This window comes from Crocuta crocuta, unplaced genomic scaffold (genome assembly GCF_008692635.1).
Source record: "Crocuta crocuta isolate KB4526 unplaced genomic scaffold, BGI_CrCroc_1.0 scaffold333, whole genome shotgun sequence".
NCBI classification, from domain to species: domain Eukaryota; kingdom Metazoa; phylum Chordata; class Mammalia; order Carnivora; family Hyaenidae; genus Crocuta; species Crocuta crocuta.
In genome coordinates, this window is record NW_027532856.1 from 380276 (window position 1) to 405918 (window position 25643).

Here is a 25643-nt window from a genome sequence, read left to right on the forward strand (position 1 = left end):
CTCTGCATCATTTCCCCAGAACTCATTCCAGAGAGCCCTTCCATCTGAATTCAACACCCTTCCTGTGTATGTCCACAGCACATTTCTCTCTGTCCTCACACTTAACTGCGTGTATTGGTAATCATGTGTTTGCTTCTTGCCTGCTGGGTTGTCTGCTCCCTAAAAGCCGGACTGTGTCCTTTATTGCTTGGCATTCTGACACAGTGTTTGGTGGGACGTTGTACATTTTGTTTTTATACCTCTTGACCCTTCCAATTTTTTCACACTTTTTATACCTCATAATAAAGAAAGGAGGAGAGATAAGAGAAAGTGCTTTTAAAGTGCTTATGTTTCCTAGTGGTGAGCGGTAGTTAGTTGACTTTTCCCTTTCTAGGAACTGATGTAAGGAAGACATGATGAGTTCCATGATTCACTGTGTTCATAACATAAAAACCCACTATTCAGGAGACGCATAATTATTCCTGGTACTGATACCAAAAAGAAATTCCTTTTGTAGGCTCTTGTAAAGAGGAAACAAATGTAACCTGTGTATTCCACAGATCCTTTCAGCAGATGAAGCAATAGGTTTCAGTGAGTCATTTCTTATGAAATCTCTCAGGATAGGCCAAATGGCATAGCTCCAAATACAAATTGGAGTCATTCTAAGTGTGGGAAAATAGACTAAATGGGAAACTAGGAAATAGCACAGCAGTGCATTCTAACGGTGGGCTCACATCTTTGCTCCATAAAGAAAACCTACAAATCCATGGAAATATACCAACATCCCCTTAGAAACCGAGCAATACCATGAAGCGATTCATACAAGGGGAGGCACAGCTCATCAGTAAACATTAATTCAGATTCAAGCAGGTTTCATTTTTTTACCTAATAATAAACCCAGTTTTTGTTTGGCTTGTTTATTGTAATCCTAACAGTGTCGATGTGGTAAAATGGGGACTATTTATTAGGAAACATAAATTGGTACCATCCTATGTAAAGGGTATTTAGCAAGATACTTCCCCAACCCCCACCCATCTGTGAAGTCCTTGAGGACAAGGACCAAGACCACATTTTGTTCTCAATCTGAACACAGTGCCAGGTACTGCATAAATATCCAGTGAAAGTTGAATGAATAAAAGGACTCACATTCTGAGTAGTTGACTCAGCAATTCCACTTCTAGGAAAACTTCCTAAGGCAACACAAGCTCACAGAAAGAAGCTAGTTAAATGCACAAGTTGTTCTTTGTAAAAGTGAAAACTCAAGAGGGTCAGTCAAACAAATTGTGTAAAGCATAATATTAGGATGTTGTGTAGCCATTTTTTAAAGGAGCACAAAGTTTGAAATAACACAGAATCATTACTACGGGGTTGGAAGAGAATGTGCCAGAATGGCAATAGGACTGTGCTTGGATGATGAAACCATGAGGGTTTTTTGTTTTGTTTTGTTTTTATTTTTTTTAATGTTTAGTTTATTATTTTTGAGAGAAAGAGACAGACCATGAGCAAGGGAGGGGCAGAGAGTAAGAGTGAGACACAGAATCTGAAGCAGGCTCCAGTCTCTGAGCTGTTAGCACAGATCCTGATGTGGGACTTGAACCCACAAACTGAGATCATGTCCTGAGCTAAAGCTGGACATTTAAACAACTGAGCCATCCAGGAGCCCCCAAAACCATGAGGTTTTTAAAAAAATATTTCTAAGCTCCAGCTACAAATAAAGTGTAGCTGACACTACACTTCATGACGTATTCAAGGATGGCTATAGGATAGAGGAGGATGTGTTACCAGTTGTTTATCAGAGTATTTTCACCCAGTCTCACAGAAGTCTTACCTTAAAACTCATCTGTGGCATGTTTTTATAGCAACAAGATGTCTAAAACCAAGCATTGGCAATCTAGAGGTCAGCATGTGTCTGATTGTCTCCTAATTCACCCATCTTTTGCTTCCTAACTTTGTGCTAATATGAACCAGATGAAGCCTGAATATCATCATTAGCTAACTCTTACTGAGTGCTTAACCATGTGCTATACCCTATATGTCTTTATATACATATAATTTACTTAATACAGAAGTGTTGAGTGTAGATACTATTATTCTCCCCCTTTTACAGATGAAGAAAACTGAGGCACCAAGATACTAGACCTGGATTCAGTCTGCTTTTCACCCCCTGTACTCTCTTCCTTTCTTGAAATGGGCAAGCTGGGTGGGTAAAACCAGGGATGAGCAAAAGCCTTTTTGGGGAAAGAGGATTGTTAACTTAGCATCAAAGTCAATGAGGTGAAACACTGGGCATCTCACTGGGCAGCAACTTGATAGAAAGAGTCAAGTTCTTTTCTGTACATTTTCCCCCTTTTTTATAGCCCAGGACTAGAAAGCACCTTAAGATTAGCCTCCCTTTTCCATTTAGATTTTAAGATTTCTTGTCTTTCTTTCTTTCTTTCTTTCTTTCTTTCTTTCTTTCTTTCTTTCTTTCTTTCTTTCTTTCTTTCTTTCTTTCTTTCTTTTCCTTCCTTCCTTCCTTCCTTCTTTCCTTCCTTCCTTCCTTCCTTCCTTCCTTCCTTCCTTCCTTCCTTCCTTTTTCTTTCTTATTAACACTTCTAATTTTTTTCATTGTAATTAATGCTTTGAAACCTAGATTTCTATACAGACTCTCAAATCAGCCACCCATCTCTTCTCTTCTAGCGCTGGTAGAAAAAAATGGCCATGATAGCAAAGTACCTTTCTTTGCCATGAGCTCTTTGAAGAAAAATTATCACGAAAGACCAAGCACTAACCAAGCTCATTATGTATCAATCCTTTTCAGTTTAGCACAGAGGATAATTGAGGAGAATCCTGGCTTGGGTTGCTTGCTATGTTGTATTTCCTTCTTGAGGAAGGACCCACTGTCATTGGGTGAGGTGGAAGCCAGTTTCATCCTTGTACATCTTCCTAGACGTCCAAGCTCCCACAGGCCACTGCTGCTCATGAGAAAGGCTTGCCTTCTAGACCTTGCCCTTCCGGGCCTTCCTGCCTTCCTTCCTGTAGGAAAATGCAAAACTCTCAGTTCTACCATTCAGTAAGTTTTGTTACTTAAATCATTCAGTGAGCTTTGACAAACGCACACCCCAGATAATAGCCAGTAATAACCAATGTCCCTCTAAAAGACAGAGGATATCCATCATTCCACATTTCCTTGTGTCCCGTTTTTGTCATCATTTCACTCTGAGGTATTCCCTATTTTGAGTTTTTATACTGAGGGTTAGTTTTGTTCAGACCTTTTAAAAAATTTTTAAATGTTTTATTTATTTCTGAGAGAGAGAGAGAGAGAGAGAGTGTGAGCAGGGGAGAATCAAAGAGAAAGGGAGACACAGAACCTGAAGCAGGCTCCAGGCTCCGAGCTAGCTGTCAGCACAGAGGCCAGTGCGGGGCTCAAACCCACGAACCCTGAGATCATGACCTGAGATGAAGTTGGACACTTTACTGACTAAGCCACCCAGGTGCCCCTGTTCAGACCTTTTTAATGGTGTTTTTTTTTTTTTTAAATTTATTTCCGGGAGAGAGAGACAGCGTGAGCAGGGGAGGGTCAGAGAGAGAGGGAGTCACAGACTGAAACAGGCTCCAGGCTCTGAGCTGGCAGTCAGCACAGAGCCCGACGCGGGGCTCGAACCCACGAACCGCGAGATCATGACCTAAGCGAAAGTCGGACACTTAACCGACTAAGCCATCCAGGCGCCCCAAGACCTTTTAAAGGAAACCATAGAGGGGTGCCTGTCTGGCTCCATCAGTAGAGCATGTGACTAAATCTCAGGGTTATAAGTTTGATCCCCACATTGAGTGTAGAGGTTACTTAAAGATAAATCTTTAAAAAAAATTAAAAAAAATACCATTTCCTTTTGTGATTTTAGAGAAAGCCTCCTGGGTCTGGTTACCCCTCTAACCTGGGAGGTGTTGCCCTGCTCACATAGGGTGATTTTAATCCCTCAGTGTATCAGAACGTGAGGTAAATGGGAAGAGTTGCCAGGCATTCATGTCCTCTCATTCAGACTCCCCTAAGGATCTTCCATACCTAGCTTCCGTGTCCAGTGAGTGATTTTACCTGACATTTTTTTAGTCACTGGATAATAGTAGAGATTAGTCTGCAACTAGACAATACAGGAATGCATATTATATATGCAAATTATATATGCATGCCATTGAGTATTCATTTCTGTATTTACATATGCTTTTCCAGTTATAAGTACCTTTTTTCTTTCTTTTTTTTTTTTTTACCAAGTTAGCTGTGACAGAAAAACAACCATTCTCTGCTCAGATATTATTCCTGATTGTACCATGTCATTTTCTCTTGATTAACTGGTAGGTCTTTGGTCTATAAAACTTACTTGAATTGCCCACTGCATGAAGAATAGGATACAGTCTCCAGAGGAAGTAGAAGTCTTGTCACAAAGAAGATTTTGCTCTAAAAATAAAGGTGTTGGGGTGCCTGGGTGGCTTAGTCGGTTAAGCGTCCAGCTTTCGCTTAGGTCATGATCTCGCGGTTCGTGGATTCAAGCCCTGTGTTGGGCTCTGTGCTGACTGCCAGTTCAGAGCCTGGAGCCTGTTTCAGTCTGTGACTCCCTCTCTCTCTGACCCTCCCCTGCTCACGCTGTCTCTCTCTCTCTCCTAGAAATAAATTAAAAATATTAAATAAATAAATAAATAAATAAAAATAGAGGTGTGCATGTAAATGAGACAAACCAACATCTGTGGAGTTCACTTCAGATGCAGCAAAACTCTGCAAGCCCCAGGGACCTTGGACACAGAGAAATCACTAAATTGCAGAGAAATCACTAGAGAGGGGCATGACTGAGGCTATGGTAGAAGCTTTTAACTCTTTGTACCCCTGCTTCGTTTTAGGTAGAATTTAAAGTTCCTTAATGAGCCAAATTGCCATTGCCAGGCTCTTTGATTCCAGTAATATAATAGTTTATTTACACCTGGATCCTGCCAGGCATTGTGCTGTATGCTTTACATTCATTCTCATTTAATCCTGGTTAACAGTCCTATAAGGTCAGTAGTATAATCCCCATTTTTACAGGTGAAGAGATTGAGGCTCAAAGATGTAACTTGCCCCAAACTGACAGATCAGGGATTTGAAGGCACCTCGTAGTTTTAAAAGTCCATTTTTCTTATTGTGTCAGTGTCAGCTTTGAGGATGCTCTTCTTCCATAAAGACATCATGAAACTGTTCCCATCAAAAAGTGGCTACATAACCTTTTTTCAGTGAAAAAGTCCTAGAATATTAGTGCTACATCACGGTAGTAATGCTTGGGCTAAGGAAAGCAAAGTACACAATCCTAAACTCCAAACTGTGGCTCCCTGATATTTTTTGAAGCTATAAGTTATAGTGGAAAGTTTCCCTTCAGTGTGGACGTCATCCATGGACTCAAACCCCCCCTTGTGGTAGAAGCACATCTCTAGGGCACAGACTAAAGGAGCTGGTTGTTTCTCAGGAGGTAGAAATCCTCTGTTTTAGTGAGATGAGTGAATTGTTGCCTAAGGGTTGAAGTTCAGTAGGTTTGGAACAAAGATTCAGGCCTGGAAAACAAAACTGATGCACTTTTGCCATATAAAATCTCTGAAGAGAGACAAGTCCTGTCATTTTCCTGACCTCTAGTCAACTGAAAATCACACAGGCTGTTGATCTTCACTGTTATCCTCAGTATAATTCTTTTTTCCTTTCTTTTTTAAAAAAGTTTTTATTTATTTATTTTGAGAGAGAGAAAGAGACACCATGAGCACTCACAATTGGGTGAGGGGCAGAGAAGGAGGGAGAGACAGAATCCTAAACAGGCTCTGCACTGGCAGCACAGAGCCCATCATGGGGCTAGAACTCACAAACCGTGAGATCATGACCTGAGCCAAAACCCAAGAATCAGACACTTAACCGACTCAATCACCCAGGCACTCCCGTACTTACCTACTTTCAATGTGAAATAAGCAGTGAATTTCAGAGTGTATACTTGCTGTTGCTGTGGCATATCAGGAAATCAGTTTATTTTTAATATGACAACATTTTTGTCATCTTGCCAGTACCACACAATGTTTTAGAAACAGAATCTTTTTTTTTTTTAAGTTTATTTATTTACTTAGAGAGAGAGAGAGAGAGTGTGTGTGCGCGTGCGCGCATGCAGGGGAGGGCCAGGGAGAGACAGAGAATCCTAAGCAGGATCTGCACCACCAGCACAGGGCTCGATATGGGGCTTGAACCCACGAACCATGACACCATGACCTGAGCTGAAATCCAGAGTTGGATGCTCAACCGACTGAACTATCCAGGCTCCCCTGAGACTGAATCTTCATTGTGTCTCTGCATGGCTGTCCTCGTTGACAGAAGGTGATAGGGTAGATGGAATAATGTCCCCCTCCCTCACCAAAGATAGCCATATCCTAATCCCTGAGACCTGTGATCACACAGATGTGATGAAGTTAAGGGTCTTTCAATGGGGGGTTTACCCTGGATTATCTGGGTGGGCCCAGTGTCTCACAAAGAGGAAGGCAGGAGAGTGAACATGGGAAAGAGCGATTTGACAGCAAGGAGGAAGACTGGCAGAATCTGTGCTTTTGGCTTTGAAGTTGGAAGGTGGGACCATGATTCAAGGAATGTACAGGTATTCCCTAGAAGCTAGACAAGGTAAAGAAGCTGATTCTCCCCTAAAATTTCCAGAAAGTACACTGTGTTGCAAGCCTATTTTAGAATTCTGACCTCCAGAACTATAAGAGAATATGTTATATTAAGTACCTAAATTTTTGCTACTCTGTTATAGCAGTAATAGCGAAAATTAGAGAAACATTGCAACCAAGAATCCAAATGGTTACATTGTAACCCAAACAAAAAGTCTAGAATTGCTTGTGGAACCAGTGTCCAGAAAGTTTTTTGGTATCTGCTTAGGCTGGGTTGTGCTGACGTAACAACTCCCCCCACCCCGTCTTAGTGATGTAGAACAGTAGAGCTGTATTGCTCCTGCTACATGACCATCTCAAATTGGAGGGGTCTCTGTGGACAGGTTCTTCACTCAGGGACCTAGCTGACAAAGCCTCTGCCATGTAAAATGTAGCTGATCCCTGTGGGAGGGTCAAGGGGACGTTACAAAGAGCATATTGTTTTTAAAGGCTTCCTTCCAGAAGTACCTCGTGTGACTTATGATCACAGTCAGATGGCTGTGCAAGTTATGCGGCTCTGCACAATTTAAGGGGATCAGAAAGGCCCATCCTACCATTTGTCCAGAAGAATTATAATGAGGACGTTTGTAAAGAACACTAATTACTACCAAATTCTTCCTCGATGATGATTTTCTTGGACACCATTTTAGCAGCTTATTATTGGCTAAAGATTCAGGATTATGTATCGCAGTCTGACTCAGGGAACTCAGTGTATGCAGGTCATTTATAATATAACTACTTTGGAAATCTTTACTAAATGCACCAAACAGTTGCTACCTGATGTAGATGGTGTTCAATTTAAAATGGCCTGTAGAGGGCATACTTTCTTAAAGAATTATGGCCAAATACACAGTGTGGACCCTGCCCCCNAATTTGACCACAGAGTAGTTTATGCAGAGCCTTATGATTTTCATGGGAGATTACAAAATGACCTTTTCATTTGCTTTCCTTATGCCTTTGGTAAACAGATACTAAAGGGCTTTTTGTAATTGGATTGATTTCAAGATTCAGAGTTTTCCTTGATTCTAGTTATTTCTCAAATAGTCCTATTCAGTAACATGATAAATATCTATAATGTAGGTTTATGGAAGTACTGCTGTGTTTTTAACCTCTTAAAAAAAGCTTTTTAGCTTTTGTCAAACTGAATAATTTTAATCATTTAGAGCATTTCAGAGCACTTTTTATATATCTGAAGGTCCCAACAGCAACTGAGGAAGGTAGATAGGACAACGTAATTGTTAACCATTTAAAGTTGACAGAATTCAACAGCAAACAAATAATAGTACAAGCTGCCTCTAGGCTTGACCAGACTTGGCCATGACTGGGCTTGAAAAGAAAAAAGGGAGGGGCGCCTGGGTGGCTCAGTTGGTTAAGCATCTGACTTTGGCGCAGGTCATGATCTCACCACTCGTGGGTTCGAGCCCCATGTTGGGCTCTGTGCTGACAGTTTGGAGCCTGGAGCCTGCTTTGGATTCTGTGTCTCCCTCTCTCTCTGCCCCTCTCCTGATTGCACTCTATCTCTCTCTCTCTCAAAAATGAATAAATGTTAAAACAAAATTTTTTAATAAAAAAGAGAAAAAGAAAAAAGGGAAATTATTATCTAGCTTTGTTAAGACCATGTAGATTCACTTCAAGGTCAGAGTCCTCCTGCACATAGTTGAAACATCTGCCTCCTCTTTTCTTTGAGAACTGTCTGTCCTTCCTTTCCTAGAGGTGATCTGAATGGATCCAGCTCAAGTTAGTTTAAGAAAGATTTGGGGTGGGAGGGCTGGATGCTTCAGTCTGTTGAATGTCCAGCTCTTGATTTCAGCTCAGGTCATGATCCCATGATTTTGGGATTGAGCCCCACATAGGACTCCACACTGAGCATGGAGCCTGCTTGCTCCCGTCTCTCTAAATAAATAAGTAAATGAATAAACAAGCAAACAGTATCATCTGTTTCAGGAAGGAAGGAAGGGAGGGAGGGAGAAAGAGAGAGAAAGAAAGAGAAAGAGAAAGAAAGGGGAGGGAGGGAGGAAGGAAGAAAGGAAGGTAGGTAGGAAGGTAGGAAGGTTGGTTGGCTAGTGGACCTAATGCATGGTTTATCATTTCAAATCAGAAAGGGGCAGGCAAACATCATATATAATCTATACAGTTTTATGGGGAGAATCCCATTGTTTTTCCCCTAGGGAAAAAATAATAAAATTTTTCAAATACAAAAGTCAGTAACTCCTTGGTGGTTATGCCTCAACTAACTATAGAAAATGTAGCTATTATGTTGGCAGGAATTTGCCATCATCCTGGGTCACATCAGTATCCTGTAGGAGAGACCAGCCAACACGTCAGGGCTCCCAGATCCTTGACCCCTGGACTCCGAGACCTTTGTCTCCATGGCACTTTTGCCATCCACTCACATGGTCACATCACACCTCAGTCCCTGTGCCATCTTAAATTCAGAGCTGTTTCTGAGCCCAAATTGGTAGCCGTCTAACTTGCTCATGCTTGGCTTACACTGCTTGTTTCAATTTCTCAAGATAGGACAGTTGTTTTACTGACTCCCATCCTCACTTCCTTTCTACCTGCTTAGTCCTTAGGTTTTGAAGTTCTTTATGTGTGTCCTTGGATGACCACTAATGCCGGTTTGGTTAGAGCTGAGGGATTTTCTCAGAGCTGAAACTGGGAGGTCTTGAGCAAACTAGGAAGCTGGTCACCCTGATCTGATCTGTCCATATGTGGAACTGCTATATGACGGTACCGCAAGCATCCCTTCCCAGCGCCGTGTTCAGTGACCTCACGTTGTTGGTACCTTGACATCAGCCATGGTGGGAGTATTTATACCATGGAAATCTGCAACTGCTACAGATCAGTGCTTAATTTGTTGTACTGTTGGTTGTCTATATTTATGGAGGTTATCGAGCGGATGTTAATAATGCAGCTCAGACTTCAAAGTATACTGTCTATAGCCATTATATTTTGAATAGATCACAAAGCCGAAGGAATGTTCTCCAGCATTTGAGAACAATTGCCCAATTCAGCAGAGTCACTAACATATTTGACAGGTGATGAACATTCTGGAATGTGTTTGTTGCTTCACTTCAGTCTTAGCCCTTCACAGAGAAACACCAGCCGGCATTTACAACATCCACACTCTGGTGAGCACAAGCACAGGCTGACTGTGGATCCCAGGGTCGGGCATTTTCAGAGAAAGCATCATGAGAGTCAGGGATTATATGAAATTATCAGTAAAGATAATTGTATATTTTATTATTTGTAAATTATGTGCTACACAGTCTTTATATCAATAAAAAATTATAATAAGCTCATGTACGCATGTATGTATATGTGTTGTATGTGCACATTTCTTTCTCTTTGGAAAGTCTTTTTTTTTGTAAAGTCAGTTCTTAATGGTGGAGGAGGGGGATGATTTTGCCTCCAAATTGTCCAGAGGTCCTTCTAAACATCCTACAGCACAGAGGACAGGCCCCACAGCAAGGAATTATCCAACTTAAAATGGCAGTGGTGGCAGAGATTTGAGAAACCTCTGCTCTAGGGCATATAGAAGCCAAACAAATTGGTTTAGGTACATATAAAACTTTGTACGTTAAGAATGTAGCTCTTCTGGGGCGTCTGGCTGGCTCCGTTGGTGAAACATGTGAGTCTTGATCTTGAGGTTGTGAGTTCCTTGAGCCCTGTGTTGGGTGTAGAGAGATTACTTAAAAATAAAATCTTAAAAAAATATATACAGCTCTTCTGAAACTTTTTTTTCCTTTTTTTTTGTTTTGGTTTTGTAATTCAAGTGTTTTTCTTGCAGATAGTGTAAGATAACTTACAGACAGTGAAATGCATAGATCTTAAATACATAGTTGGATCAGTTTTGAGAAATGCATTTAGCCATGTAAGCCCACACACACCCCAGCAATATATGGAGTATTTTCATCACCTCCTAAAGTCCCTTCTTGTCCTGATCTGATTCCAAAAATAACCACTATTTTTCATAGACTTCTGTCATCAGAGAGTTGCCTGTTCTAGAACTTTATATAAAATTATGTAATATATATGTGCTTTTCTGTCTGGCTTCTTAGCATGTTTTAAAAATTCATCTAAAAAGAAAAAAAAAATCCATTAAAAAAAACTGGCCAGGTCAGTTGGTAGAGCGTGTGACTCTTGATCTTGTGTTGGTGAGTTCAGAACCCCACATTGGGCATGGCACTTACTTAAAAAAGGGTGGGCGGCGGGGCTTCTGGGTGGCGGTTAAGCGTCCGACTTTCGCTTAGGTCATGATCTCGCGGTTCGTGGGTTCGAGCCCCGCGTCGGGCTCTGTGCTGACTGCCAGCTCAGAGCCTGGAGCCTGTTTCAGAGTCTGTGTCTCACTCTCTCTCTGACCCTCCCCTGCTCACGCTCTCTCTCTCTCTCTCTCCTAGAAATAAATAAAACATTCAAAAAGGGTGGGCGGGGAAGGAGGGAATTCATCTACATTTTTGCACGTAAGAACTTGGTACCTTTCAGTGAGTAATATTCCATTGTACTAATACACCATGAGTTTTTAATCTACTTTCTTATTTATAGATACGTGCTATTTCCAGTTTGGCTAATGTGAATAGAACTACTATGAATACTTTTTGTGCAAGGCTTTTGTTAACATGTTTTTGTTTCTCTTGGATAAATACCAAGGAGTGGAAGTGCATATAAGTTCATATAGTAGATATGTATTTTAACTTTTAAGAAATGAGCAGTTTTCCACAGGCTCCTGGCTGGCTCCATTGGTAGAGCTTGTGACTGTTGATCTCAGGGCTGGGAGTTTGAGCCCTGCAGCTGGCGTAGAGATTACTTAAATAAGTAAAACTTTTTTTTTTTTTTAATGTTTTTTATTTATTTCTGAGAGAGAAAGAGAGACAGCTTGAGCAGGGGAAGGTCAGAGAGAGAGAGGGAAACGCAGAATCCAAAGCAGGCTCCAGGCTCTGAGCTAGCTGTCAGCACAGAGCCCGACACGGGGCTCGAACCCATGAACCATGAGATCATGGCCCGAGCCGAAGTTGGACGCTCAACCGACTGAGCCACCCAGACGCCCCTCAACAAGTAAAACTTTTAAAAAATGTTTAAAAATTAACAGCTTTCCAAAGTTGGGACCTGCCCTGTTACTCCATATTTCATAGATTTGTTGTAAGGAAGAAATTAGATAATGCACATAAGGAGCTTAGTGTGGTGCCTAGCATGTAAGGGCTTCACTGATAATAGCTGTATGTGTATTTACTCTCTCTAGCTGATAGTACCTCATTCTTTCATCCTTGAGCACTAGGCCTATATATCTGTCTTCCTACTTCTCTAATGTCAGAACTTGGCTGTCCCACACGCAGCTCCAACTCCGCTTAGACCAAACCGAACTCCTCCCAGGCCTCAGCCCCAAATGTGGGTCTCCTTTCGCTTGCCTACTATGCTCAGCCCTCCCAGCTGCCTAAGCCTCTCCCCTCCTTGCATATCTCACATATCACCTGGGCTTTCTCAGGTGGCCGTCCCCTGCTATTGCTTCCCTAGTTCTAACTTTCCTCACTGTCTCCCGGACCCCTTACAACGGCGCTGTAACTGAGGCTCAGGCCTTGAGGATCACCATCCACAGTTCATTGCCCACGCATCAACCAGAGGGATCTGTCTGAAACACAAACCTGATCTCTGTCATGGTCTAGTTAGAACCTTTAATGGCTTCCCAAGATACAGTCTTTTCTATTCCTTCCAAGACCTTGGTGCTGGAGTTCTGTCTCCTCCCTCCTTTCATAAGCTGGGCTCCCACCCCTTTGATTTCTTCCCACACCCCATCTTCTGCTTAGAGGCCACCTTGCCTGTGTTGCTTGTTCTACACAGAATACCGTTCCTTCCCTTACCTCGCCCTTCCCCATTCCCTTACCTAGCATCTACCTGTCAAGACTCAGGATGTTTGTAAGTGCTAGGAAGCTTTCTCTGCCATCCAGTTCCTTTCCTCTCCGGTTGGAGTAAATGCCGCCCAGCCCATGTGCCCTGGTGTGGTCCTTGTGGCCCTGTGCCACCTGCTACCCACTTGCCCCCACCTTAGGCTGTGAGTTCTCAGAGGGCAGGTACTGGGTTTTGCTCACGCTAGCGTCCTGAGCACCTAGAACACAGCAACTCTCAATAAGTATTTGAGATATTGAACAATTATATCGATGGTATTAGAGGTTACTTCATTTGCTGCTAGACCTATTGGGGATGAGTGATCAGGGAATAAGGCCAGCAGCACTTGGAATTGCTGGGTCCTTACCTGTTTGTCTTGTCCTTCTAGCCTGATGAGAATTCACTGGATTTTTCCTCTTGTATGCTACGGCCTGGGATTAAAAATGCTCAGGAACTTGCCTGTGGGGTGTGCCTTTTAAACGTGGACTCCAGAAGCCGGGTGAGTGACATACCTTCCCCTGCAGATGGCAAAGCACTTCCCTGACATGACCCCTGGTGGCGACCCCATCTAGCCCACTTCATTGCAAGGTCTATGACCACAGGTGGGGATTTTTAGAAAGCCCTGAAATCTGACTACGGAAGTACATGTACTCTTACAAAAGTGCGGTAGGGGAAACCACTGAGTGAATGGAAGCCGTTCCTCCCTCTCTAACAGAATGCTGTATGCACCATGCCTGCGCCCTGTGCACAGTGGGGTGGTAGAGAGAGGTGAAGCCTGTAAGGCTTTGTTTGGGGGCAGGAGGCCCTGTTCTGGGAATTTTGTTGACCTTATGGTTTCAACGTTATTTCAGAAAGAAGAGAAGCCTGCAGAAGAACATCCTAAAAAAGTATGAACGAGTTACACATTATCTTAGCGTCTCCATCTTAATTTTGAGTGTGGAAAGCAAATCAGATGATTCCACTGCCATCCTGACTCTTCTGATCATGAATCCTTCCTTTATTGAGTCATGTCTGTTCCCATAGTGTCTGTTTTGACCAACTAGAGTGTCTGTGTGGGTCCACTTGTCTCGTTTGCATGCTTGTAGCTCGTAATTGACTTCTGGTATCACAGTCATTTTCTCTGTGATGAACAGAGAAATGCACAACTTCTGGAAGACTGGAAGTTGTGACACAAAACGAGATCAGAGAGCATCATGATTTAGCAGTGATCAGACAAAAACAAATTGGGGTTTAGAGTTCTGTGTTGTTTACTTTTGTAGTGCTTTAGGACACCCTCCAGGGAGCTGAGGTGAGGACTGACTGGCTGTGACTTACCTGTAAGCATTAGTCATCTGGAAGTAATTCTTACCTGTTTAATATCTTGATTTTTACAAACCCTATACCTATTTAGACTTTTTAATTTTGTTGATTCCGTTATCAGGTCCCAGTGGCATTAGACCCTGAGAGCTTTTAATCTTCTGTTTTTTCCACGAGAGGACTGTAATCAGTCACAGAAACGAAGGCACTGCATGTATCATTCAGTGCCAGGCTTTGGGCTGGGCTTCCTTCGGCACAATGAGGGATAAAAATTCTCCACAGCCCTTGGCTAGTTTCGTTCCCTGTAACACGAACACCCCCACACAACACCCTGTAGCCTCGGTTTGCCCTTTCTATGAATGTTCATTTGGCCTTCTTTTGCTGAAACTGGGTTTAATGGTAAAGATTTTTTTTTTATGCCTTTAATTAGCAGCAAAACCCCTTCTCACTTGAATTGCTGTAGCCACCTGCTCAGCTTTTGTGTGTGCGCCATGTGGCCTCAGCCTCTGTACCTGGTGAGGGGTGCATGCTGGGTGCCAATGAACTCTCAGGTGCAGAAGAAGCCTGACTCGCCCCACATATCTGTTTATTTTTGGCAGGCATTCAACTCGGAAACAGACAGCTTCAAGCTGGCATATGGAGGTCATCAGTATCATGCCAGCTGTGCCAACTTCTGGATCAACTGTGTTGAACCAAAACCTCCCGGCCTCATCCTGCCTGATTTGCTCTGAAAAGTACCTCTTTGAAGTACCTACTGGGTTTGTTTGTCCATCATACCCCAGGAGGCGACAGGGACCAATGAGCAGAATGCAGGACTGCGCCGTTCACCTCCATGAACCTGTATGAGGAGTTCCCCGGGCGGTAAGGGGGAGAGAGAAGCTGCCGGGCTCCTAGTCATTCCCGCAGACATTTATCCCCTAGATCCCACTGCCAGCCTTAGGGATTTGAGGTAAAATTGCCCTGCCCAAACTGCACATGGCACCAGAAGTTTGCTAACTTCTAAGTTCTGCTAAGATGTTTTAAAATATGGGACCACAGTTTTCTTTAAGGAATCATTTGCTGCTGCAGTATTAAAACTGTGAAGAATTGACGTTTGAAGAAAAATAAATTGTAATAGGACTGGAATTGGCAAGAACGTTTTGAGCCAGTACTTGCTTCTGTCTAGAACCCTGCTGTCCTGTGAAGTAGAATGCATTTATCCACATGTAGTTTGCTATCTGAAATGAATAAAAAGGAGACATTGTGATTAAACTGACGATTTTTTTCTCGAAAGACTTCTGCTTAGCTCCATTGGATGATAGAAGTGGGTGAGGGCAGGTTGAACGGACTTTGCGGTCACAGCTGAACCAGTTATCCATTTGTTCATTTCTCAAACTATCAGCATCAAGAAGACATGTTCTCAAAGCACACCTGGACACTTTGCAATGGATTGAGTGTTGATTTTGACAGAGGCCCAAATCTTTGTGTATCGGAATGAATAAATACCCTTCCCCTTTAGGAGCCTTCACTGAAAACTTTGTTTTGCCTCAAAGACTGTGAATGTAGTATTTTTTGCAGACAAGATTTGGAAAGGCAGCTGAATGAAACCTCTTGGCAGTGGCCTTTGTCCAGATTTCCAGAAATGACTGCATAGGGACCAATACTGCCTGACTTTGCAGTAGTATGTGAGAGACCTGAAAATTAATTCAGGGTTAGAAGGTGGAGCTCCTGCCCTATAGAGGCAAATAGATGTATATTTATGGTAGAGGTACATGACTTAGAAACAGTGGAAGAAAATTACTCCAAAACAGCAAGGAATTCTGTTAGGAAAAGGCTCATGCCTGCTGTCTGGTGTAGGGAATGTGCCATTTAGACTGCATAAAATCAGAAAGGGAAGAAAAAAGCGAAGTGGTTAAGGAATGTGAAGCTGTGAAGCCCTGGGAAGAACAGGCCAACCTCGGACCCACACTTCTCTGGCTTATAAATTCTGGGCTTTACGAAGAGATTTTGACTCCTGTGTTTCACCTTGTGTGACTTAGGCTCTCTGACCTCAAGTCAGTTTTTATTTGTAAACTGAACAAGATCGTCTTGTCTATAAAATTGCTGCTTTAAATAATTAAGTAGGTTGTTTTCCCTTCTTGGGACAAAACTTGAGGGGATTCTGTTCTATCTTCTGCCTTTAACCGCCATCTTCTCCAAGAAAGGTACAGAATGTTTTCCTTAAGCAGCTGTTGATGAGGCTTCTGTTTTACCTTGCTGTGCCCCAGAATGCACAGGGAAGCGTTGACGAGATAAATGTGCTTCTCATTTTCTCCAGATTCCTCTCCAGTGGGATGACTGACATAGCCTGTCTGAATCATTACCCTCAGGGCCTTTGTCCTCCACAGGGCTACTTGACTTAGTACCTGCGGCAGCGAGCTGGGTCCTCAGGCTTCCCTGAGGTCTCTGTCTCTACTTCAGCCTGAGCAGCGGCCTAGTTTCACCATGGCACCAGGATTAAAGCAGGCCTCTGACCCGTCTCATACATTCCATAGTAGAGCAGGATGACTGAATCTGCCTTGGCCTGCAATAAGAATGCCTCCCAGTTTGACAGAATTTATAGCGCTGAGACAGTTTCTGGAAATGCCATATAGACTATTATTCTGTCGCAATGGCTTATGTCAATGACATTTTAAAAAGTGTGCTCACCTGCTAACTAGAATGGTTCCATTCCTAGAGAGGTTGCAGAGTGCAAGGATAATCATCAGGTACGACAGGTTTGGTCACTCCATGGGAGGCGCAAGAGGAAAATACAGCAGACACCAACAAAAAACCTTTGCTGTGAAAGATATTCATGACTTTTGGCATCTGTTTAGTAGTGGAAATGTTCACTCAGATACCACAAGTAAGGATTTCCAGAGTGTGGAATCATATCCTTGCATTTTCTTTGTGTGCATGTTTATTCAGATGACTCAACACTGCATTCATCTTCACCTCGGCTGTTACGAGCCAGAGTCCAGTGTCCTTGGAAACAGTAACCAAGGTTACTTATTTCTGTACTGCGTGAAGTGCAGGCAGCTCCTGCCCCGCTGCCTGAGTGGCAGTGCGTAAGCGCTTTTCTTTTGGTATTGTATTTTGCTTCTAGAGGCTTTTTGGCTTAGTGTGTAATTTAATTTTTGTCTGGACACGCTTGAGGTAGAAGAGGCACAGGGTGTTATTATCCATGCTGTATTTGTCCTGTGGCTACTAGTTAACACTCTAAATGGGTTGCATATTCTAAGTTATTTGAATATTGTATATGCATGTACATATTTGTTGCTGTCTAAAGATGCCATCTACTTGCCTTTTATTGGATGACTTGTGTGACCTTAAGCTTTGGAAAGATTATAGGGCCTCTATATTATAGAAGCTTGCCCTGCACCAGTGATCACTACAGAAATTCCCCTAACACCTTCTAGGTCACACGCCTTCCTTTGTGACCAGCTAATAAAGTCTGACATTTAGATTAGAAAGGTGTTAGGCTTCTTAAGTACTGAGAATGCTTAGTTACATCCCAGTACTGTTGTTGGCCAGGATTTCTGCAGGCAATTTTCCTACCAAGAACATCTGTCACCCAGTGTTCTCTTACTGTAGTACAGTGGTTATTTTTGGACTCTCATCCACAGACTGTACAACTTACAGTTTGCCTTCATACCAGAGAAGCCATAGCCTCCACAGCCAGATTCTTTTATTGTTATGATTGCTTTTCAGTCATGTGCTGATGTAGCATTTATGGGTTCCTCCGATTTCCCATAAAAACTTATTTTAATATTCCTATTTAGACAGTAGTGCATGCTTATGAAAGTGAGTAACTAGGGGGGCACCTGGGTGGCTCAGTCGGTTAAGCGTCCGACTTCGGCTCAGGTCATGATCTCACGGTTCGTGGGTTCGAGCCCCACGTCGGGCTCTGTGCTGACAGCCAGCTCAGAGCCTGGAGCCTGTTTCATATTCTGTGCCGCCCTCTCTCTCTCACCCTCCCCTGCTCACACTCTCTCTCTCTCAGAAATAAATAAAGTTAAAAAAAAAAAAGAAAGTGAGTAACTAGGATGAAACAAGGTAGAATTTGGATGGAAACCATGGTCATGGACCAGGTAAAATCTAGAAAATATAATTTATATAAATATGTAACACTGGCATTGTATGTATGGCTTGTCAAGACAGGCCAAAAATCTAAAAATTATTCCATGGATAAAAGCAAGCTATAACCTACCTGGCAAATGAAGTAAAATAAAGCAACACTGTGACCGAGCAAGGGTAATCTGATGGTTCCTAATAGTTTGTGAGGAGTGTGGAATAAGGAAGAACTAATTAAACTTCTACCAAGTCCCTGATGAGTTATGTTGTCATATTTACTAGGAACAGTGAACTGGGTGATGTGGTTCCAAGTTTCAACACAGGAAGCCATTGTTATTTGCTGGTCACTTCTATGGAGGTTTGGTTTAGGACATTTTGTGTCAAGCAAAGGCACAGCTTTTGTTAAAAAAATTTCTTTGATGGAGGACTCACTGCTTTGGTGCACTCCAGTTGCCAAGAGACAACCGAAAACCATACCGTTTATCAGAGTGGACACTCTGTGCTGTTTTCCATGGCTTTAGCACTGTGACTGGTATCAATGTCTGCCCATCTGCGAGGATGTGAAACGTTGACATAGTTCAACTGAGAGGTCTATTTTAAGTTGCACAGTTGTCACAGGAGCCGGATTTTAACGCAGTTACTGGAGAGCATCTTTCTTCCAGCATCAACACACATATACACATACCCTGGGGTTCTTAGTAAAAATTCTAGTATGTTATGCAGATATATTTATTAAAAATAGTGCTAATATAGTCCTGGGGCACAATGATTCCAAGAGGGTGTCTGCAGCAGATTTCATAATTACTTAACAACTAGATAACAAAGGTTTATTTATTTATTTTTTTAACTTACAGAGTCACTAAATAATAGGAAAGGAAAGAGTAGGGCTAATCCAGTAGAGACTGAAGCTGGTATCAATCTTCCCTAAGCATCTGTGTGGTCAGCAGCCTTGGGCAAAGCTTGTCTCTAAAGGGTTAATGAGGACCCAAAGTGATTTTTGCACTGAGCTCCTTCGGCACCTGCCATGATGCCTAAAGGCATGGGATTCAGAATATAGCAGAACCAAACAGTTTATTAAACTGTTCAAATTGTTAAAAATGATGATTAAAAGCCAGTTAAAGATTTTCATAAACACTATTCCAAAATGTTAGTTTTAAAAATGTTACTAGCAATGTATGCATTCCCCTTAATGTTCCTCCCCCCCCCCATCTTTTAAAATAAACTTGAACACCCAGTGTAAAAAACACTTCAGGGAGAACCAAGAGTCAACCATTTGAAAAGAAAGGTGAAGAGGGGAACAGACGGTGTGTAGCAGATGCTGGTACTGCTCAAGGGGCTGCTGATGCAGGCTTTGGTGGCATTATATCCCCCAGTAAGGCATCAGGTGTCGGGACTCTTTCTCATAAACGTCTGGAACTATGCCATAAGGTGTCTGTACCATTTTAACTGTCGACTTCCCAAAGAGCTGGCGCTCGTAGTCTATCAGCTGCCTCCAGAAACCTACGTTGGGCCTGATGACGGGCCTACGGGCTTTCACCCAGTTGTACGCCTCCAGCAGGCACACACTGTGGAATTTCATCAGGTAAGCAATGCAGAGAGTGGCCGAGCGGCTCACCCCTGCGGCACAGTGCACCAACGTGGCCCCATGCTTCCTGCTCACACTGTGGATCTTGTCAGCCACAGTGTCAAAGTACAGTCCAATGGGAGCATGGGGCATGTCAGCCAGAGGCACTTTAACATATTCAAATTGGGGCCAGTTGAAATTGGGGATCTCAATGGTAGCATTAACGATGCAGGTGATGCCACGAGCCTGGAGGAGGTGCCGGTTGGAGGCCACACTGCCTCTGCCCAGGAAGAGAGAGGAGGTAATTTGAGCGATGCCTCCTATGTCTCCCTCAGAAATCATCCGAGGGGCCATGAGAGTCCGTGGGAGCGTGCTGTGACCTCTGGAGCCCATGAAGATGCCAGCAATCACACTTGCATTGTTGGCAGCAAGACCAGAGAGCTTTGTGTTCCTCCACCAAGGAATCCAAAATCACAGTGTCCTTCCTGCAAAACACAGGTTAGCTGTCAGTACCTTAAATGCTATCGATTCATCAGGACCTTCTATAGTTTTATGGAATGGGAAAGTGAAAGGATTAGAAATGGTCATTTTCTATAATAGACTACATTCTTTCAAGGATGTAGACAAATCATTTTCTATTAACAGGACAAGTAGCCTAAGACATCAACATATAAAATCAATGTTAAAATTCAACTCTCTGGTGATTCTACTAAAAAAAAAAAAAAAAAAAAAAAAAAAAAGGCACTAAATGGAAATAGTCATCTTATTTTAGAAATAGTCTTAACTCAGAAACATGCCCAACTGGTTCCTGAACAGCAATCTTGCATGGCCTTGCTCATACTAAAGGGAGTGGTGTTCCCTGGTAATTAGGAAGAAATGAGAAATTCTGATCACTCTTGCAGTCATGTTCTTTCATACGCTTCTTGCCTACTTCTGCAGCTATGGTTCCTGTATCTTCCTAAACCTAGTTCTAGACACAGAGATCTTACAAAAGGTATAAAAATGATATCACATTAAGTGATATATTAAAGGAACTGCCTTTATGAACTAAAAAGATACTGAATTCAGGATGAGTTATAGAAAAGCCAGGACATGTGGTCACCTTAGCCCTTCTTTAAAAAAAAAAAAAAAAAGCTAAATAGTAACGTGTGCTATGGCATCTCCATGGGAATAATCCAAGGCACTTTGAAGGCCATGATCTCAAAAATACATTAGTCTTGGGCTACCTGGGTGGTTCAGTCGGTTAAGTGCCTGACATCAGCTCAGGTTATGATCTCAAAGTTCATGAGTTCGAGCCCATATTGGGGTCACTGCTTTCAAAGCAGAGCCCCCTATGGATCCTCTGTCCCCCTCTCTCTGCACTTCCCCGGCTTGCATACTGTCAGTCAGCAGAGTACGCAACTCTTGATCTCAGGGTTGTGAATTCAAGACCCATGCTGGGTGTAGAGATTACTTAAATAAGTTAAATAATTTAAAAAAATACATTAGTCTAAGTTCATGAGCCATTTTAGCTGGCCTGACCCTGGCTGTGGTTAAATGAGAACGTCACCTTCCTCAGCCAAATCTCAGCTGCAAGAGGAATCCCACTGGCTTCATATGCATGTTGAAATTAACATTTAGTTTAATATTTGAAGATCTACATTCTCATTAGTACAATATTTGATATAAAAGACTTTTATAGGGCGCCTGGGTGGCTCATTCGGTTGAGCATCTGACTTCAGCTCAGGTCATGATCTCACAGTTGGTGGGTTCGAGTCCTGCATTGGGCTTTGTGCTGACAGCCAGCTCAGAGCCTGGAACCTGCTTTGGATTCTGTGTCTCCCTCTCTCTCTGACCCTCCCCTGCTCATGCTGTGTGTGTCTCTCTCTCAGAAAGAAATAAAACATTAAAAATTTAAAAATAAAAAAAGACTTTTATATAATGCCCATATAGTACACCAGTAACAAAGAAATGGAAATACTGGTTTCCTGAGATTTTAGACACAATGCTTCCTCACAGCGTTTTATAGTCTGGGCCCATTGGGAAGTGTGTTCATCTCCACCCAGGGTAGGATAGGAGCACCCGAAGAGATTTCAGTTGGATAAGAACATTTTCAGTTCCATGGACAGAGGTGGTGCTCACGGAGCCACTCACTTGTGAGGAATCTGGTTACACTGCAGTCCTGGGTCAGGATCTGGAAAGTCCTGAGTGTTGATCACAGTGGATATAAATCAGATCTGCAGAAAGACAGAGAGGCAACAATGTGGCCAATCAGGAAGTTCAAAAGAATTCCTCCTGGTTTTTACTACTAAACTGGGTTTGACTGGAATAAATCTAAGGAGTGGAAAGCAAGCTAAATATATCTAGATGTGCATTTAAAGGATGTGCCAGTTAAGAAATATAAACTTAAGTCTCAGCTTTTTGTTAATGATATGTAACCCACGGCGTGACAAACGTTTAAGTGCAGTTTTGTCCATGACTAGTTTTTGAAAGGAAATGTAAGGCACTGCTCACTGGGTCCAGAAGAGATGCAGAACAAGCTAGAGTCCCTTCCATGTGCTCTCAGTCAACCCAGTGGTGTGGGAGACTGCGTGCAGTGTGCTGGGCACCTCAGGAGGTCCAGCAGCTAAGGCAGGATCAGGGAGCCAGCTTCATAAATGCCACCTGCAGGAGGTGCTGGTGCTGCAGACAGCATCGGGAATCTCATTTTCTCTGCCACTTTGGACCTCTTATTTTTTTCATTTATCTAACAGTATGATGAGCACCAATGAGCATCGTTAAAAATGGGTTCCTCCCCTACCTGTCCCTCTGCCTTTCCCATCACATTTAATATTTTTTATAGCTCTGTTGAGGCATGACTGACATACAAGTTGATACACACCTTGACCAAGTGTACAACTTGATATGAGTTTTTAATTTTTTTAATTTTTTATTTTTAGAGAGAGGAAGAGAGAACGTGTGCAGGGGAGGGAGAGAATCCCAAGGGAGAGCCACACTCAGCACAGGTCCTGATCCACTGACCATGAGATCATGACCTGAGCTGAAATCAAGAGTCAGACGCTTAACCGACCAAGCCACTCAAGCGCCAGATGAGTTTTGAATTCTGTGCATACATTCGACACACCATGGCCTCAACAAAATTCAATCCATGACCCCCTCCAAATTTCCTCCTCATTCCTCCCTCACCTTCTAGCCCCATTCCCAAGCAACAACTGATGTTTTCAGTCATTATTTTTACATTTCCTAGATTTTTATAAAATAGAATGATAATATAGGGGTTTTGTTTGTTTGGCCGGGCTTTCACTCAGCATAGTTAATTTGACATTCCTCTGTTTCTGCATGTATCAACAGTTCATTCCTTTTTACTCCTGAGTAGTATTCCATGGTATAGATGGTTTATTCACTTACTGATAGAAATTAAATTGTTTGTAGTTAGAGGCTATTACAAGTAAAGTTGAGGTAGAACATGGTGGAAAACATTCATAAATTAGTATCTGTGGACATATGCCTTCCCTTCTCTTGGTTAAATACCTAGGACTGGAATGGCTGGATCCTATGACATGTTCATATTTAACATTTTTTAAAAGCTTTAAAAAGTTATAACATGCAGCTCAAGGGGCAGGCTTCTAATTAAACACACATGGATATAAGCATCCGCTGTCATCCTCTCCCAAATGACGGTATTTCCCAGCAAGGAGCTTTCTACATGTGTCTGGTGACCTGGTTTTAGCTGGCTACCACCAGGGGACACCCACTGCCTGACAGCTCTGGTGGCCTGTACAGGCCCCTGCATTCCATGGGATTACTGGAATTGAAGAGACCTTCTCAGCTGGCTACCGCCCCCAGGGCGCTGCACAAACAGCCAACTGAAACATACTCTCTGCCTTTCTGTAAAAAAGGCTATTGCTTGTTCTGGAGCTTGAGCCTTGGGGCGGTGGCCAGGGGATGCCGTCTCCGTGCTTTCCCTCTGCCCCGCTCGCAAGTCTCCAGTATCTCCTGGAAAGGAACTTGTATACCTGCCTGGTGCCCCGATTTTTGTGACTGCTGCCCAGGGAGGCACCTCTAGATCATCTGGCTTGGCTGGCCAGTGGGACTGACACTTTCGCAGTTCCACAGGATTATGATGTATCTGTGCATATGTTTAAAGCTGCTGACTGAGATCCTCCCCTTAGAACATGATAGGTCTTGTCACATGGCCAACTACTAGGAGCCACTAAAATAAATAGGCTACTTGGACAATCGCAAAGGTTTGAGAGAAAACCAAAACTAAGGCAGTATTGAACAGTGAGGTTTATCTCCTGCACCAGGCACTCCTTGAAGACTGGAAGAGGTGGCTATCTTATCTAATGCATAGAAACCAACACAGAGGTGAGGAAAAACGAGGAAACAGAAGAATATGTTCCAAATGAAAGAACAAGATAAAATCTCAGGAAAAATCCTTAATGGAGAGAAGTGATTTACCTGATAAAGACTTCAAAATAATGGTCATAAAGATGCTCACTAAACTTGGGAGAAGAGTGAACACAGAGCTTCAACAGACAGAATATATAAAAGTACCAAATAGAAATCATAGAGCTGAAGAACACACTAAGTCAACTGAGAAATATACTAGAAATATACTAAAGGGTTTCAACAGGAGACCTGTATGACACAATCAGAACAGCAAAAGAATGAAAAAAGTGAAGACAGCTTAAGGTACTTATGGAACAACATCAGGTGGACGAACATTCACATGACAGAGGTCCCAGAAAGAGAAGAGAAAGGAGCACAGAATGTATTTGGAGAAATGATGGCTGAAAGCTTCCCTAATCTGGCTGGAGAAGGAAACAGACATCCAGTTTGAGGAAGCTCAGAGAATTCCAAATAAGATGAACCTAAAGGGACTCACACTAAGACACATTATAATTAAGCTGTTGAATGCCAAAAGACAAGGAGAGAATCTTCAAAGCAGTAAAAGAAAAGCAACTTGTTACATAAAAGGGACTCCCCGCCCGCCACATAAGACCATCAGATTTTTTAGAAGAAACTTTGCAGGCCAGAAGGGTGTGGCACAACACATTCAGGGCAATAAGGAAAAGTCTCAAGGATACCCAGCAAAACTGTAGTTCAGAAGTAAAGGAGAGAGTTTTCCAGAGAAGCAAGAGCTACAGGAAGGAGTTCATCACCACTCAACTGGCCTTACAAGAAATATTAAAGGACTTCTTTAAGCCAAAAAGAAAGTAACGGGAAAACACATGAAAGTATAAATCTCACTGGTGAAGGCAAATATAGTAAAATTTAGAATAACACTGTAAAGGTGGCAGATTAATCACTTATAAAACTACTATGAAGATTAAAAAAGTAACAAAATTATAAATACAATAATTAGTCGAGCAATATACAAGATAAAAGATATAAAATGTGACATCAAAAATATAAAATAGAAAAATTATTTATATATACATAATATGGGAGGGAGTAAAACTACAGAGCTTTAGCACGTATTCAAACTTAAGTTGTTATCAGCTTAATAAGACAGACTCTTGTAAGATGTTATACATAAGCCACACAGCCACAAATCAAAAGCCTATAGTAGGTACACAAAAGACAAAGGAATCTAAGCATACCACAAAATCATCAAATTACAAAGAGACGAAAGTAACAGGAATTACAAAACAGCCAGGAGACAATGAAAAATAATGGCAATAAGTATGTACCTATCAATAATTAAATATAAATGGACTAAATTCTTCAATCAAAAGATAAAACGGCTGAATGAAACAAGATTCACCTATATGTTGCCTACAAAAGACTGATTTCAGACGTAAGGACACAAGCATACTGAAAGTGAAGGGACAGAAAAAGACATTACGTATAAATAGAAACTGAAAGAAAGCTGGGGTAACTGTATTTACATCAGACAAAAAAGACTTTAAAACAAAGCCTGTAATAAGAGACAAGAAAGGCATGACATGATGATACAGGGGTGCCTAGCTGACGCAGTGGAGTATGCGCCTCTTGATCTCAGGGTTGTGAGTTCAAGCCCCATGTTGGGCTTAGAGATTACTTTTTAAAAATATCAGAAAATTTATGTACCTAACACAGGAGCACCTAAGGATATAAAACAATATTAATAGACCTAAAGGAAGAAATAGACAGCAATATAATGATAGTAGGGGACTTTAACACCCCACTTTCAATAATGGATAGATCATCCAAG

At 42.2% G+C, this 25643-nt stretch overlaps 2 protein-coding genes across 15 annotated transcripts in view; one reads left to right on the forward strand and one right to left on the reverse strand.

Annotated features, from left to right (window-relative positions):
* Positions 1-15081, forward strand: part of SYNRG (synergin gamma) — an 82597-nt gene extending 67516 nt beyond the window's left edge. For 8 of the 10 annotated variants that reach the window (XM_077745498.1, XM_077745501.1, XM_077745505.1 and 5 more), the window contains 3 exons: positions 12923-13033; positions 13386-13421; positions 14430-15081. In XM_077745498.1, the coding sequence (XP_077601624.1) occupies positions 12923-13033; positions 13386-13421; positions 14430-14561 (279 nt within the window). In that variant the 3' untranslated portion in view covers positions 14562-15081. The remainder of the gene's footprint in view (positions 1-12922; positions 13034-13385; positions 13422-14429) is intronic. The other 2 variants (XM_077745500.1, XM_077745506.1) reach the window with 1 other exon arrangement.
* Positions 15082-18714: 3633 nt separating this feature from the next.
* Positions 18715-25643, reverse strand: part of DUSP14 (dual specificity phosphatase 14) — a 30555-nt gene continuing 23626 nt past the window's right edge. For all 5 annotated transcript variants that reach the window (XM_077745580.1, XM_077745579.1, XM_077745583.1 and 2 more), the window contains 2 exons: positions 21599-21681; positions 18715-19950 (listed from right to left, as the gene is read on the reverse strand). In XM_077745580.1, the coding sequence (XP_077601706.1) occupies positions 19262-19858 (597 nt within the window). In that variant the 5' untranslated portion in view covers positions 19859-19950; positions 21599-21681 and the 3' untranslated portion in view covers positions 18715-19261. The remainder of the gene's footprint in view (positions 19951-21598; positions 21682-25643) is intronic.